At 46.5% G+C, this 16,056-nt stretch overlaps 1 protein-coding gene across 1 annotated transcript; it reads left to right on the forward strand.

Annotated features, from left to right (window-relative positions):
- The first annotated feature begins 498 nt into the window (after positions 1–498).
- LOC123044387 (protein SHORT-ROOT 1) lies at positions 499–3,045 on the forward strand. The gene has a single exon (XM_044467116.1). The coding sequence runs from the start codon at positions 815–817 to the stop codon at positions 2,600–2,602; it is 1,788 nt and encodes a 595-aa protein (XP_044323051.1). The 5' UTR covers positions 499–814; the 3' UTR covers positions 2,603–3,045.
- The last annotated feature ends 13,011 nt before the right edge of the window (positions 3,046–16,056 follow it).

The raw sequence follows: 16,056 nt of genomic DNA on the forward strand, positions 1-16,056 counted from the left end.
ACCTATTGAAAAACAGAATTCCTATCATATGAATCAAATGACATATCGTTTTCTCCATCGACTGATTGCTAGCACCTTTCCTATTACCATCTCAAAAAAAAACTTTCCTACGACCTCTCCGATTTTCAGGCAACTTAACAACAGCTATTGCGATCGAGATTGCCCATGTGGAATGGAGCAGTCAAAGTGGATCAAACCCATCCTTCTGCATGTGCACATTGTCACAACGGAAACGTGACAACCGTGACAGTGTGTGTTGAGCAGGGTTCGTTAGCAGAAGCCAACAGAAAGCCCTACAACACGGCAAAGCTATAGGTTAGTAGGCCGTAAGATCGAGATTGAGAAAAAGCAAAGGCAAAAGGCACCCACATCCACTGAACCACACCCGGCGCTGCCCCCCGGCCAGTGGTAGATTAAACTCGAGAGAAGAATCTCCCCAATAATATGGTCGAGCGATAGCACATATCACCATATTACCTCTCTCTCTCTCTCCAGCCTCCTCATCGATCCGGCCAAAAGCGAGGCGGAATACCATCGATCTCGCCGCAAAAGATACAAGTGGAACTGCGGAGAGGAGGAAAGCGAGCGCGTCGCGCAGGGGCGCTCCAGCTTTTCTCCCACTCAAAAGAATACACATCACCGCACCACACCACACCGCATAGCCTAGCTAACTAACAATTCGCATAGGCGCACAGGCTAGCGCTGGCCAGCTGATCCCTACGTAGGAGTACGTGCAGGTGCAGCTCGCCGGCCATTAAAATCCCTCGGCGCCACGGTGCGGTAACCCTCATGTTGCCCCCTCGCCGTAGCTTACATGGATACGCTGTTTAGGTTGGTTAGCCTCCAAGCCTCCGAGCAGCAGCAGCAGCAGCAGCAATCGGCGTCGTACAACTCCAGGAGCACCACCTCCAGCGGCTCCAGGTCGTCTTCCCACCAGACCAACGCCTCCTACAACTACTACCACCACAGCTCCAGCAGCGGCGGCGGCGGCGGCGGCGGGCAGTACTACTACAGCCAGCAGCAGCAGCCGCAGCAGTCCTACTACCTGGAGCCGTACCAAGAAGAATGCGGTGGCAACGCCCACCAGCACCACCTCTACATGGATGAAGACTTCTCTTCCTCGTCCTCGTCGAGGCAGCACTTCCACTCGCATGGCGGGGCGGCCCATCCGCCCACGTCGTCCGCCACGCCCACTGCGCCCACGCCCCCGCTCTCCACCTCGTCCACGGCTGGCGGGGCGGGCCACGCGCTCTTCGAGGCGGCCGACCTGTCCTTCCCGCCGGACCTCAACCTCGACTTCTCGTCCCCGGCGTCGTCGTCCGGCGCCGGGGGCACAGCGTCATCGGCCGCGGTGGGGGGAGGTGGCGGCGGGAGGTGGGCCAGCCAGCTGCTCATGGAGTGCGCGCGCGCGGTTGCGACGCGCGAGAGCCAGCGCGTGCAGCAGCTGATGTGGATGCTCAACGAGCTGGCGTCCCCGTACGGGGACGTGGAGCAGAAGCTTGCGTCCTACTTCCTGCAGGGTCTCTTCGCGCGGCTCACGGCGTCCGGCCCCAGGACGCTGCGCACGCTCGCGGCGGCGACCGACCGGAACACGTCCTTCGACTCCACGCGCCGCACCGCGCTGCGCTTCCAGGAGCTCAGCCCCTGGTCGTCGTTCGGGCACGTGGCCGCCAACGGCGCCATACTGGAATCTTTCTTGGAGGCCGCGGCCGCGTCGTCGGAGCCGCAGAGGTTTCACATCCTCGACCTGAGCAACACCTTCTGCACGCAGTGGCCGACGCTGCTCGAGGCCCTGGCCACCCGGTCCCCCGACGACACGCCGCACCTGTCCATCACCACCGTCGTGTCGGCCGCGCCGTCGGCTCCGACGTCCGCCGTGCAGCGCGTGATGCGGGAGATCGGGCAGCGCATGGAGAAGTTCGCGCGGCTGATGGGCGTGCCCTTCCGCTTCCGCGCCGTGCACCACTCCGGGGACCTTGCGGAGCTCGACCTCGACTCGCTCGACCTGCGTGGGGGCGGCGCCACGACCGGCATCGCCGTCAACTGCATGAACTCGCTGCGCGGCGTGGTGCCGGGCGGTGCCCGCCGGCGCGGCGCTTTCGCCGCGTCCCTCCGCCGCCTCGAACCTCGGGTCGTCACCGTGGTCGAGGAGGAGGCAGACCTGGTGGCGACCGACCCCGACGCGTCCGACGAAGGCGGCGACACGGAGGCGGCATTCTTGAAGGTGTTCGGCGAGGGCTTGCGGTTCTTCTCGGCTTACATGGACTCGCTAGAGGAGAGCTTCCCCAAGACCAGCAACGAGAGGCTGGCATTGGAGAGGGGAGCAGGGCGTGCCATTGTTGACCTGGTCTCGTGCCCAGCGTCGGAGTCCATGGAGCGGCGGGAGACGGCGGCGGCATGGGCACGGCGGTTGCGGTCGGCCGGGTTCTCACCGGTGCCATTCAGCGAGGACGTAGCCGACGACGTGCGGTCACTTCTGCGCCGGTATCGGGAGGGCTGGTCGATGCGGGAGGCCGGCACGGATGACTCGGCGGCCGGAGCCGGCGTGTTCCTGGCGTGGAAGGAGCAGCCTCTGGTGTGGGCAAGCGCGTGGAGGCCATGATCGGTGGAGATGGAGCGAAGTCAGCAATGCACGTGCGACGACTGGATGCATCCATCCATGCCATGCATTGGGTCCTCAGATCAACGGTACGCGCATGTAGGGTTTTGAAGCGGCGCAAGCAAGCGTAGGAGGCGACAGACATTAATGGATGGCTCACGTACGTATGTTGCAGGTGATCGAGGAGGTGGGTGATCATAGCTTTAGCTCTTAGACTCGCATCGATTTTTATCATCATCGTTCGCCACAAGTTCTTGGCGTACGCCATGATTTGATTTGTTTCCTTAATTTCTTTGCTCTTTGCTTTTGTGTTTCGATCGTCCTGTAAGGTTAACAAATTCTTCTTCCTTTTGGAGCAAACTTACGTGCATGCTTCTGTCATACGGCCGGAACCCCTATAGCTATAGCTAGCTAGCTAGGTTTGCATTATCGATTCATGATTTACATTTACATGTTTCTTGTCTTGTTGGGATGTCAGTTCTTGTCTTCTTGACGGGAAGTTTAGGACAGACACTTGCACGGCCTACTACTTTTGGTCATCAAACATGAACCACTAAAGCTTTGCTAGACCATATATACGTACGTGCTAGTTTCTATTTGTTTCAGGAATGATCTCGTTAAACCCTTTCTTTCTTTTTTCTGCTCGCATATCCCGTTTTCAGTTAGCATAACCCTTACTTTACCTGATCCAAAAAGAGTGGCATTAGGTCAATGTTCAAAGGGATCTTTGAGAGATCTCTGGCTGATACAAACTAAGCTAGAGCCAAATACCGCTCATCCAGGCAGCTTCTGCTGCATAGACCTTAATTATAATAATACGTGTTGGAGTTTCATTGAGATTGAGAGTGACAAATGGCCCTGTGTATGTTGTTTTTTCTAGAAGACAATATCTGGTGAAATGGTACAGAGCATCAGCTGATGCTATAATGATTTGTTGTCGTTGTCTTTGGTCCAAGAAGCCGGATAAAATTTTGTTGTGTCTATCCCAAGCTAGTAAGACCGTTTGACATGTTTTGGGAAGAAAGGGCCGGCCTGTGGTTGACAGATAATTACTTCCCACGCACCACTGAATCTGTTAAATAACTTATAAGCTTGATGCTACGTAGAAGACAAGATCAAGAGTTGTTCCGGGTTTGCAACGTAGTGCGGAGTGACGATGCAACACTAGGCGGAATTATGAAAATAAGTCAGGAGGAGGAGTAGGATAAAAGCGAGAGAGAGAAGCACGAGGAATGTCGATCTCAGAGGATTAGGTGATGGGGTGATATCATTAGTTCAGAGCCGTTTGCAGACAAATCATAGTTTGCACACTCAGGCTTTTCCTGATCTTCTTGCAGAACCGATGGATCCATTATTTTGACGTTTCAGTCTTGACGTACACACCTCCCCGCCGGTTACGTACTTACGCTGGGGCTTATTGTTTATTCTGTATAATTTCACAAGCAAGTTAAACACCGGCCTGTTGATTAGAGCACGCAACTCGTGGGAAGAACTAGTGGTAGTGCAAACCAAATCAAACCAAAGAGAGAGAGAGAGAGAGAGAGAGAGAGAGAGAGAGAGAGAGAGAGAGAACAGAAAACATCATAGGGAGTATAATCCAACAGAAATGGGCTCTGGTCAGCAGTTCACTGGCAATATTTCATGTGTGCAGTGCAGAACAACATATGTATGCGCCTGTGTTTTACAGTGGTGGGAACGAGTATCCACCAACCACTTCCATGCAAGTGCCGGCGCGAGGCATGGGCGTACATGCCCCCTGCCACCCAGAGCTAGATACGGTACGAGATCGACGACGGATCGCGCGAAAAGCTACAAGGAAGAGAGAGCGGCAGCGCGAGCGAGGAATGGAAAGGTGATGAACAAGATCAGGCCGCCGCGCGGGTCGTTATCGCGTGGGCTTGGCGATCCGCCGATGGCGAGCGAGCGAGCGAGTGTGCGGGGCGCGAGATGGATGGATGGATGGATGGATGGGAATGGGAATGGTGGTGGAAGCGAATCTCCGGGCGGGCGCTGGTGGAATCTAACAAAAGAAGGTGGCCTTGGACTGGCCGGCCGGCCGGCCAGTGGCCTGCTCCTGACGTGCCTCACGGGGCCCCGCGCGATCTTTACCTTTCCCTCCTTTTCTCACGCGAAATTATTATTGCGCCGACCCGACCCACTCACCGCGCTTCCCTGGCTGCCCTTCATCTGCAAGGTCGCTGTCCACTGCCACAGCCGCGGCCCATCCCCTTTCCTCGCAGCGTCGTCGAGTCAGCACTTACGCTGCTGCTACGACAATCATCGTCTATTCATGGCCGCTCTCCTCTCCCACTCACCTTCGTGGCTCATGTGTTTGGGAGTCGGCTTCGTAGGGTCTCCGATGAAATACAGATCCGTGTTAGCATGAAATGGAGAGAAAAGATACGTAGTGACTATACGGTTAGCACTGGTTAGAGCATCTCCAACAGCATCCCTAAGAGCGTCTATAACCGGACTTGGCAAATCTGGACCCCTCAAACGCCCGTGGACGAGTTTGGGCACGTTCGTAGGCACTGACCGGGTACCCCTCGAATAATGTAATTCACACCCGGACACCTCAATTACCATATCTTAAATCCATACAAACTCATGCAATTACGTCGATGTATACACATCATCCGGCTACTCCATCGCTACTAACTAACATGCCATTGGACTACAAAAATTTGGCATGTTTGGCTATGGTGGAGTTCATCCACGGCTACCCTTGCCCATCCCGGCGCCCTTGCCGTCCTTCTCACTGAAGTACCGGTCGAAGAAGTACGGATCAAGCCGGATCTACTCGTCGCTGGAGCTGTCCTCGCCATCGCTGTCCTCCTTTTCCTCCTTCGGTGGCAGTCCAGCCATGGCACAGACCACTCGATTCTGCTCTCGAGCGAGGGCGCACATGTTCCTCTGCTGCCATTTCTTCACAATGCAGGCGCGGATGGCTTCCTCCTCTGCGCCCGCCCACGTCACCGCATCGGCTACCTCCGCCGTGATACGAGCCTCGGCGGCCCTTATCCTCTCCTTCCCACATCGGGCCGCCCTTTCCCGATGGGACTCATAGTCTGCCCGGCCGGTGATGGAAGGAGAGGTGTTCCCACTGCTGGGGCCGCGAGGATCCAACACCAGAGGACGCAAGCGCCCGATGAGCCGACGCTACGGTGTCGCGGCGGACGGATCCGTCCGTCGGCCGGGCGCTGTCCTCCCGGGAGCGGCGGAGTGCAGTGCGGACTGTCATTGCTTCCTTCAACCCACACGGGATGACACCCCAGTCGATGGATCTGGACTGGTCGGAGTCTGATCTGCTGCCTGCCATGGCGGAGAAGGCCGAAAACCGCTGGAGGTGAGCTTAAAGTGGCGGAGGGGAGTGGAGGGAAGTGGAGTGTAGTGGCTAGGGTTTGCTCCGGCGAGCGGATGGGGACGAATATAAGTGGGGTTGGGTGGGCCAGCATGGGCCGGGTCCGACGTGGTTGGTGTTGCTACCTCTTGAGCACTGCGTTGGTTTTCCCTTGAAGTGGAAAGGGTGATGCAATAAAGTAGCGTAAGTATTTCCCACAGTTTTTGAGAACCAAGGTATCAATCCAGTAGGAGGCTCCTCAAAAGTCCCACGCACCTATACAAACAAACAAGAACCTCGCAACCAACACGATAAAGGGGTTATCAATCCCTTCACGGTAACTTGCGAAAGTGAGATCTGATAGAGATAATAAGATAAGCTAAATATTTTTGGTATTTTTATGATATAGATTGAAAAGTAAAGATGCAAATAAAAGTAGATGGGAAACTTATATGATAAAAGATAGACCCGAGGGCCATAGGTTTCACTAGTGGCTTCTCTCAAGATAGCATAAGTATTATGGTGGATGAACAAATTACTGTCGAGCAATTGATAGAAAAGCGCATAGTTATGAGATTATCTAGGCTTGATCATGTATATAGGCATCACGTCCATGACAAGTAGACCGACTCCTGCCTGCATCTACTACTATTACTCCACATATCGACCAACTCCTGCCTGCATCTAGAGTATTAAGTTCATAAGAACAGAGTAACGCATTAAGAAAGATGACATGATGTAGAGCGATAAACTCAGACAATATGACATAAACCTCATCTTTTTATCCTTGATGGCAACACTACAATACGTGCCTTGCTGCCCCGCTGTTACTGAGAAAGGACACCGCAAGATTGAACCCAAAGCTAAGCACTTCTCCCATTGCAAGAAAGATCAATCTAGTAGGCCAAACCAAACTGATAATTCGAAGAGACTTGCAAAGATAACCAATCATACATAAAAGAATTTAGAGAAGATTCAATTATTTCTCATAGATAAACTTGATCATAAACCCACAATTCATCAGATCTCGACAAACACACCGCAAAAAGAGTTACATCAAATAAATCTTCAAGAAGATCGAGGAGAACTTTGTATTGAGATTCAAAGAGAGAGAAGAAGCCATCTAGCTAATAACTATGGACCCGAAGGTCTGTGCTAAACTACTCACAACTCACCAGTGAGGCCTTGGAGATGATGTAGAGGCCCTCCATGGTCGATTCCCCCTCCGGCGGAGCGCCGGCGAAGGCTCCAAGATGGGATCTCACGGATACAGAAGGTTGCGGCGGTGGAATTAGGTTTTTGTGGTGCTCCTCGATGTTTTCAGGGTACGGGAGTATATATAGGAGAAGTAAGTACATCGGTGGAGCAACAAGGGGCCCACGAGGGTGGGGGGCGCGCCCACCCCTAGGGGGCGCGCCGGGCACCCTCGTGGCCGCCTCGTCTGCAGCTTGACGTCCACTCCAAGTCTCCTAGATTGCGTTTGTTCCGAAAAGATCGCTCCCAAAGGTTTCATTCTGTTTGGACTCCGTTTGTATTCCTTTTCTTCGAAACACAGAAATAGGCAAAAAAACAACAATTCGGGCTGGGCCTCCGCTTAGTAGGTTAGTCCCAAAAATGATATAAAAGTGTAAAGTAAAGCCCATAAACATCCAAAATGGGTAATATAATAGCATGGAACAATCAAAAATTATAAATACGTTGGAGACGTATCAAGCATCCCCAAGCTTAATTCCTCCTCGTCCTCGAGTAGGTAAATGATAAAAACAGAATTTTTGATGTGGAATGGTACCTAGCATAATTCTTAATGTAATTTTATTTATTGTGGTATGAATGTTCAGATCCAAATGATTCAAAATAAAAGTTCATATTGACATAATAAATAGTAATACTTCAAGCATACTAACTAAGCAATCATGTCTTCTCAAAATAACATGGCATTAGAAGGTTCATCCCTACAAAATCATATAGTTAGGCCATGCTTCATTTTCATCACACAAAATACTCCGATCAAGAACAACCCCGGTTTCATCCAAGCAATTGGTTCATACTTTTTAACGCGCTTCAGCTTTTTTCAACTCTCACGCAATACATGAGCGTGAGCCATGGATATAGCACTATGGGTGGAATAGAATATGATGATGGAGGTTGTGTGGAGAAGAGAAAAAAGGAGAAGGTAGCACATTGATGAGGCTAATCAATGGGCTATGGAGATGCCCATCAATTGATGTCAATATGAGGAGTAGGGATTGCCATGCAACAGATGCACTAGAGCTATAAATGTATGAAAGCTCAACAAAAAGAAACTAAGTGGGTGTGCATCCAACTTGCTTGCTCACGAAGACCTAGGGCATTTTGAGGAAGCCCATCGTAGGAATATACAAGCCAAGTTCTATAGTGAAAAATTCCCACTAGTATATGAAAGTGACAACATAAGAGACTTTCTATATGAAGAACATGGTGCTACTTTGAAGCATAAGTGTGGAAAAGGATAGTAACATTGCCCCTTTTTTAAATTTCTTTTTCTCTTTTTTGGCCTTTTTTTCTTTGGCCTTTCTTTTTTTCTTTTTGGCCTTTTTTTATTTGGGGACAATGCTCTAATAATGATGATCATCACACTTCTATTTATTTATAACTCATGAGTTACAACTCAAAACTAGAACAAGATATGACTCTATATGAATGCCTCCGGTGGTGTACCGGGATGGACAATGAATCAAGAGTGACATGTATGAAAAATTATGCATAGTGGATTTGCCACAAATACGATGTCAACTACATGATCATGCAAGGCAATACGGCAATGATGATGCGTGTCATGATAAATGGAACGGTGGAAAGTTGCATGGCAATATATCTCGGAATGGCTATGGAAATGCCATGATAGGTAGGTATGGTGGCTGTTTTGAGAAAGATATAAGGAGGTTTATGTGTGATAGAGCGTATCATATCACGGGGTTTGGATGCACCGGCGAAGTTTGCACCAAATCTCAAGGTGAGAAAGGGCAATGCACGGTACCGAAGAGGCTAGCAATGATGGAAAGGTAAAAGTGCATATAATCCATGGACTCACATTAGTCATAAAGAACTCATATACTTATTGCAAAAGTTTTATTAGCCCTTGAAGAAAAGTACTACTACGCATGCTCCTAGGGTGGAGGTTGGTAGGAGTTAACCATCGCGCGCCCCCGACCTCCACTCAAGGGAAGGCAATCAAAAGAGCACTCTATGCAATAAATTTGTTACACAACTTTTACCATACCGTGCATGCTACGGGACTTGCCAACTTCAACACAAGTATTATTTAAATTCACAATCACCCAACTAGCATGACTCTAATATCACCACCTCTATATCTCAAAACAATTATCAAGCATCAAATTGATCATAGCATCCAATTCACTTACTATGATAGTTTTTTATTATACCCAACTTGGATGCCCATCATTCTAGGACCAATTTTATAACCATAGAAAATACCATGTTGTTCTAAAAGACTCTCAAAATAATATAAGTGAATCATGATAGATCAACAGTTTATACAAAATCAAGCCACCGCCGTGCTCTAAAAAGTATAAGTGAAGCACTAGTGCAAAACTATCTAGCTCAAAAGATATAAGTGAAGCACATAGAGTATTCTAATAAATTCCAAATCATGTGGGGTTTTCCCAAAAGGTGTGTACAGCAAGGATGATTGTGGTAATCTAAAAAGCAAAGACTAATATCATACCAGACTCTCCAAGCAAAACACATATCATGTGGTGAATAAAAGTATAGCTCCAAGTAAAGTTACCGATAAATGAAGACGAAAGAGGGGATGCCTTCCGGGGCATCCCCAAGCTTAGGCTTTTGGTTATCCTTGAATATCTTGGGGTGCCATGGGCATCCCCAAGCTTAGCCTCTTGCCACTCCTTATTCCATAGTCCATCAAATCTTTACCCAAAACTTGAAAACTTCACAACACAAAACTCAACAGGAAATCTCATAAGCTCCGTTAGTGCAAGAAAGAAAAACCACCACATAAGGTATTGTAATGAACTCATTCTTTATTTTTATTGGTGTTAAACCTACTGTATTCCAACTTCTCTATGGTTCATACCCCCCGATACTAGCCACAGATGCATCAAAATAATCAAACAACACACGAAAAATAGAATCTGTCAAAAACAGAACAGTCTGTAGCAATCTGTAACTTTTGAGTACTTCTGGAACTCTAAAACTCCTAACAAAATAGGAAGTCCTGGGAAATTTGTCTATTGATCTACAGCAAAAAATAATCAATGCAAAAGCACATTTCTCTGATTTACTAAAATTATTTTCGTGCGTGCAAAAGTTTCTGTTTTTCAGCAGAATCAAATTAACTACCACCGTAGGTTATACTATAGGTTCTACTTGGCACAAACACTAATTAAAACATAAAATCACATCTAAACTGAATCCAGATGAATTATTTATTTAATAATAGCAAAGGAAAATATTGGGTTGTCTCCCAACAAGCGCTTTTCTTTAAAGCCTTTTAGCTAGGCATTGATAATTTTAATGATGCTCACATGAAAGACAAGAATTGAAGCGCAAAGAGAGCATCATGAAACACATGACAAACACATCTAAGTCTAACATACTTCCTATGCATAGGCATATTATAAGAAAACAAATTTGCAAGGCAAGCAAAAACTAGCATATGCAAGGAAGAAGAAAGAGATTATAGCAATCTCAACATGACAAGAGGTAATTTAGTAAGATAAAAATTTCTACGGCCATATTTTCCTCTCTCATAATAATTACATGTAGGATCATAGGCAAATTCAATAAAATAGCTATCACATAACATATTCTCAACATGATCCACATGCATGTGAAGTTGACACTCTTCCAAAATAGTGGGATTATCATTAACTAAAGTCATGACCTCTCCAATCCCACTTTTATTAAAAATACCATAAGATTGAACATTCTCGAAATATATGGGATCTAAAGTTGACACTCTTCCAAACCCACTTTCAATATTATTGCAAACACTATTATCAATCTCATATTCATCCTGGGGCTTAAATAAATTTTCAAGACCATAAGAAGAGTCACCCCAATCATGATCATTGCAACAATTAGTAGACATAGCAAAACTAGCATCCCCAAGCTTAGGGTTTTGGATATTATTAGCACAACTGACATCAAGAGAATTTAAAATAAAATCATTGCAATCATGCTTTTTATTCAAGGAGCTATCGTGAATCTCTTCATAAATTTCTTCATCACAATTTTCAGATTCACGAATCTCAAGCAAAACCTCATAAAGATAATCTAGTGCACTCAAATCACTAGGTTTTGGTTCATCATAATTGGATCTCTTAAAAAGATTGGCAAGCGGAGATGCAAGCAAAAAGAAGGTACATGGTAACATAAGATCAAATGGAAGGAGGGCGAACAAAACGGCAAGGGTGAAGTGGGGGAGAGGAAAACGAGAGGCAAATGGCAAATAATGTAATGCGAGGGAGATGAGTTTGTGATGGGTACTTGCTATGTCTTGACTTGAGCAAAGACCTCCTCGGCAACGGCGCCAGAAATCCTTTTGCTACCTTTTGAGCACTACGTTGGTTTTCCCTTGAGGAGGAAAGGGTGATGCAGTAAAGTAGCGTAAGTATTTCCCTCAGTTTTTGAGAACCAAGGTATTAATCCAGTAGGAGGCTCCTCAAAAGTCCCACGCACCTACACAAACAAACAAGAACCTCACAACCAACGCGATAAAGGGGTTTTCAATCCCTTCACGGTAACTTGCAAAAGTGAGATCTGATAGAGATAATAAGATACGATAAATATTTTTCGTATTTTTATGATATAGATTGAAAAGTAAAAGATGCAAATAAAAGTAGATGGGAAACTTATATGATAAAAGATAGACCCGGGGGCCATAGGTTTCACTAGTGGCTTCTTTCAAGATAGCATAAGTATTATGGTGGGTGAATAAATTACTGTCGAGCAATTGATAGAAAAGCGCATAGTTATGAGATTATCTAGGCATGATCATGTATAAAACCATCACGTCCGTGACAAGTAGACCGACTCCTGCCTGCATCTACTACTATTACTCCACACATCGACCGACTCCTGCCTCCATCTAGAGTATTAAGTTCATAAGAACAGAGTAACGCATTAAGAAAGATGACATGATGTAGAGGGATAAACTCATGCAATATGACATAAACCCCATCTTTTTATCCTTGATGGCAACAATACAATACGTGCCTTGCTGCCCCTGCTGTCACTGGGAAAGGACACCGCAAGATTGAACCCAAAGCTAAGCACTTCTCCCATTGCAAGAAAGATCAATCTAGTAGGCCAAACCAAACTGATAATTCAAAGAGACTTGCAAAGATAACCAATCATACATAAAAGAATTCAGAGAAGATTCAATTATTTCTCATAGATAAACTTGACAATAAACCCACAATTCATCGGATCTCGATAAACACACCGCAAAAAGAGTTACATCGAATAGATCTCCAAGAAGATCGAGCAGAACTTTGTATTGAGATTCACACAGAGAGAAGAAGCCATCTAGCTAATAACTATGCACCCGAAGGTCTGTGGTAAACTACTCATAACTCATTGGAGAGGCCTTCAAGATGATGTAGAGGCCCTCCGTGGTCGATTCCCCCTCCGGCGGAGCGCCGGTGAAGGCTCCAAGATGGGATCTCGTGGATACAGAAGGTTGCAGAGTTGGAATTAGGTTATCGTGGTGCTCCTCGATGTTTTTAGGGTACAGGAATATATATAGGCGAAGAAAGTACATCGGTGGAGCAACGAGGGGCCCATGAGGGTGGGGGCGCGCTGGGCACCCTCGTGGCCGCCTCGTCTGCAGCTTGACGTCTACTCCAAGTCTCCTGGATTGCGTTTGTTCCGAAAAGATCGCTCCCGAAGGTTTCATTCCGTTTGGACTCCGTTCGATATTCCTTTTCTTCGAAACACTGAAATAGGCAAAAAAACAACAATTCGGGCTGGGCCTCCGGTTAGTAGGTTAGTCCCAAAAATGATATAAAAGTGTAAATTAAAGCCCATAAACATCCAAAACGGGTAATATAATAGCATGGAACAATCAAAAATATAGATAAGTTGGAGACGTATCAGGCGCGCCCGGGTGCCCCCATATCCGCCCCATATTTGGGGTCGAGAAAATGTGACCGGTTTATGTAGGATCGAAAGTATGTCTAGAGGGGGGGGGGTGATTAGACTACTTGACCAAATAAAAAACTTGCCTTTTCCCAATTTTAGTTCTTGGCAGATTTTAGCAACTTAGCACTAGTCAAGCAATCAACCTACACATGCAATTCTAAGAGTATAGCAGCGGAATGTAAAGCAATTGCGTATGAAGGTAAAGGGGAGGAGTTTGAGAAGGCAAACACAATTGGAGACATAGATGTTTTTGTAGTGGTTCCAATAGGTGGTGCTATCATACATCCACGTTGATGGAGACTTCAACCCACGAAGGGTAACGGCTGCGCGAGTCCATGGAGGGCACCACCCATGATGGGTCCACGAAGAAGCAACCTTGTCTATCCCACCATGGCCGTCGCCCACGAAGGACTTGCCTCACTAAGGGTAGATCTTCACGAAGTAGGCGATCTCCTTGCCCTTACAAACTCCTTGGTTCAACTCCACAATCTTGTCGGAGGCTCCCAAGTGACACCTAGCCAATCTAGAAGACACCACTCTCCAAGAAGTAACAAATGGTGTGTTGATGATGAACTCCTTGCTCTTGTGCTTAAAATGATAGTCTCCCCAACACTCAACTCTCTTTCACAGGATTTGGATTTGGTGGAAAGAAGATTTGAGTGGAAAGCAACTTGGGGAAGGCTAGAGATCAAGATTCATATGGTAGGAATGGAATATCTTGACCTCAACACAAGTGTAGGTGGTTCTCTCTCAGAAAATGTATGTTGGAAGTGTAGGCATGTTTTGATGGATCTCTCCACGAATGAAGAGTGGGTGGAGGGATATATAGCCTCCACACAAAATCTAACCATTACACACAACTTACCAATCTCGGTGGGACCGAATCGTCAAACTCGGTCGGACTGATTTAGCAAATAATGTGACTGTTAGGATTTTCGGTGGGACCAACATGTCAACTCGGTGGGACCGATATGGTTAGGGTTAGGGCATAATGTAATCTCGGTGAGACCGATAACTCAAACTCGATGGGACTGATTTTGGTAATGGACACACAGAGGGTTGGTCAGACAAACTCGATAGGACCGATTCGCTCATCTCGGTTGGACCGAAACATTACGAAAGGGAAACAGAGAGTTTGCATTGCAATATCGGTGGGACCGATCTCTCATCTCGGTTGGACTGAAACATTACGAAGGGAAACAGAGAGATTACAATCCCATCTCGGTGAGATCGAGATCCCTATCGGTGAGACCGATTTGATTAGGGTTTCTGGCAGTGGCTATGACATCTGAACTCGGTGGCGCCGGATAGAAAGAATCGGTCATATGTGGATGTGAAAAAGTAGTTGAGGGTTTTGGAGCATATCACTAAGCATTTTGAGCAAGTGCCTCATTAAGCATCCCTCATCCCTCCTTGATAGTATTGGCTTTTCCTATAGACTCAATGTGATCTTGGATCAATAAAATAGAAAATGTAGAGTCTTGTGCTTTGAGCTTGAGCCAATCCTTTTGTCCTTAGAATTTTGAGGGATCCACTTTTCTCATCCATGCCATGCCAATCATTTAGCTTTGCTGAAATATTTATCTTGAAATAGCATTAGCTCAATGAGCTATATGATGTTAGGAATTACCAAAACCACCCAGGGATAACTGCACTTTCAATCTCCCCTTTTTGGTAATTGATGACAACATATAGATCAAAGCTTCGACAAATAATAATAAGATTGAAAGATTTTCGCTTTGAGAAGTATGTGAAAAGTAAGAGCTCCCCCTAAATTTGTGCACTATTTGAAATTTACTTTGGACTGCAAATGCACAATGAGTTAGGATCATGAGTCACTCTTCCATGTCACATACATCTTGGTGGAGCGCTCAAAATGATAATAATTAAACACATGCACTCATGACCAAGCAAAGTAAATGATCATATGAGGATATAAGAGATAATATCATCCAACAAGCATTAATGTAGCATAGCACATGATCAAACACATGATCATCCAAGTATCTCATAAAAGGCATAAAGTATCAAGTACACACAGAATAAAAAGGTTCAACCACCAAAACAAGAGAGATCAAAAGCAACACTCTCTCTCGAAGCCTATGATCTATACATTTTTCTCCCCCTTTGGCAACAAGTTATCAAAAAGTTCACAAAAAATGCATAGTGCTAAATGAATCTCGGGCTTGGTCTTCATGAGGTGGTGTAGAGATGACTCCAAGGACGAAAGCATCATTTGATGTAGCTGGAGCTGGTGGAGTGGGTGCTGGAGCTGGAGGCACTGAAGCTATAGCTGGTGCAGATGATGTAGCTCAATAGGCACTGCAACAGATCTCTGTCCTCTAGGCACTCTAGCAAAAGCATCTGTGGTAGACTTGCCCTTCTTCTCCTCCACATCCTCCTGAAGTTTCTCCACTGTAGTTTGGATCTCAGTAACTTTGACATCAAGAGCATAAAACTTCTGCTCTATGATTCTCTCCAAGCTCTCCTGGTTTTGAGTCATGGTGGCCAAGCCCTTCTCAATCCTCAAGGTGGAGGCAATCAAGTAGCCAAGCTGATCTTGCTTGCTCTTCAGGAAAATCTGAGATGCCTCTTCAGCAGTTGGCATCTTTGCAGCTTTCTCTGCCCTTGCCTTCTCTCTTTTTTTCTTGTGCTTGCACAGATGATGGATCCTCATTCATCTCAACTATGTTGTCTTCAAATTCAAGGTATCGGGGTAAATGCTCCTTATCTGTCACATCCCTAGTCTGGTATGACCTAGACTAGCTAGTCATTTGTGCATCATGTTTAAATTTCATTTAAATTTGAAATGAGGATTGGTGGAACCCTCAGAATCATTTTTGAAAATGACCCAAATAAAATTTCTCCAAAAGGGTCCAAGAAAATGCTCATGTTGCTCTCTGAAAATATTGGACAGAGATAAAAATCAAAACAATATTTTTAGGAGCTC

The sequence above is a fragment of the Triticum aestivum genome, chromosome 2B (genome assembly GCF_018294505.1).
Source record: "Triticum aestivum cultivar Chinese Spring chromosome 2B, IWGSC CS RefSeq v2.1, whole genome shotgun sequence".
NCBI lineage: Eukaryota > Viridiplantae > Streptophyta > Magnoliopsida > Poales > Poaceae > Triticum > Triticum aestivum.

Excerpts from the sequence above, each read along its gene's own strand:
- LOC123044387 (XM_044467116.1), top strand. The coding sequence starts at position 815 with ATGGATACGCTGTTTAGGTTGGTTAGCCTCCAAGCCTCCGAGCAGCAG.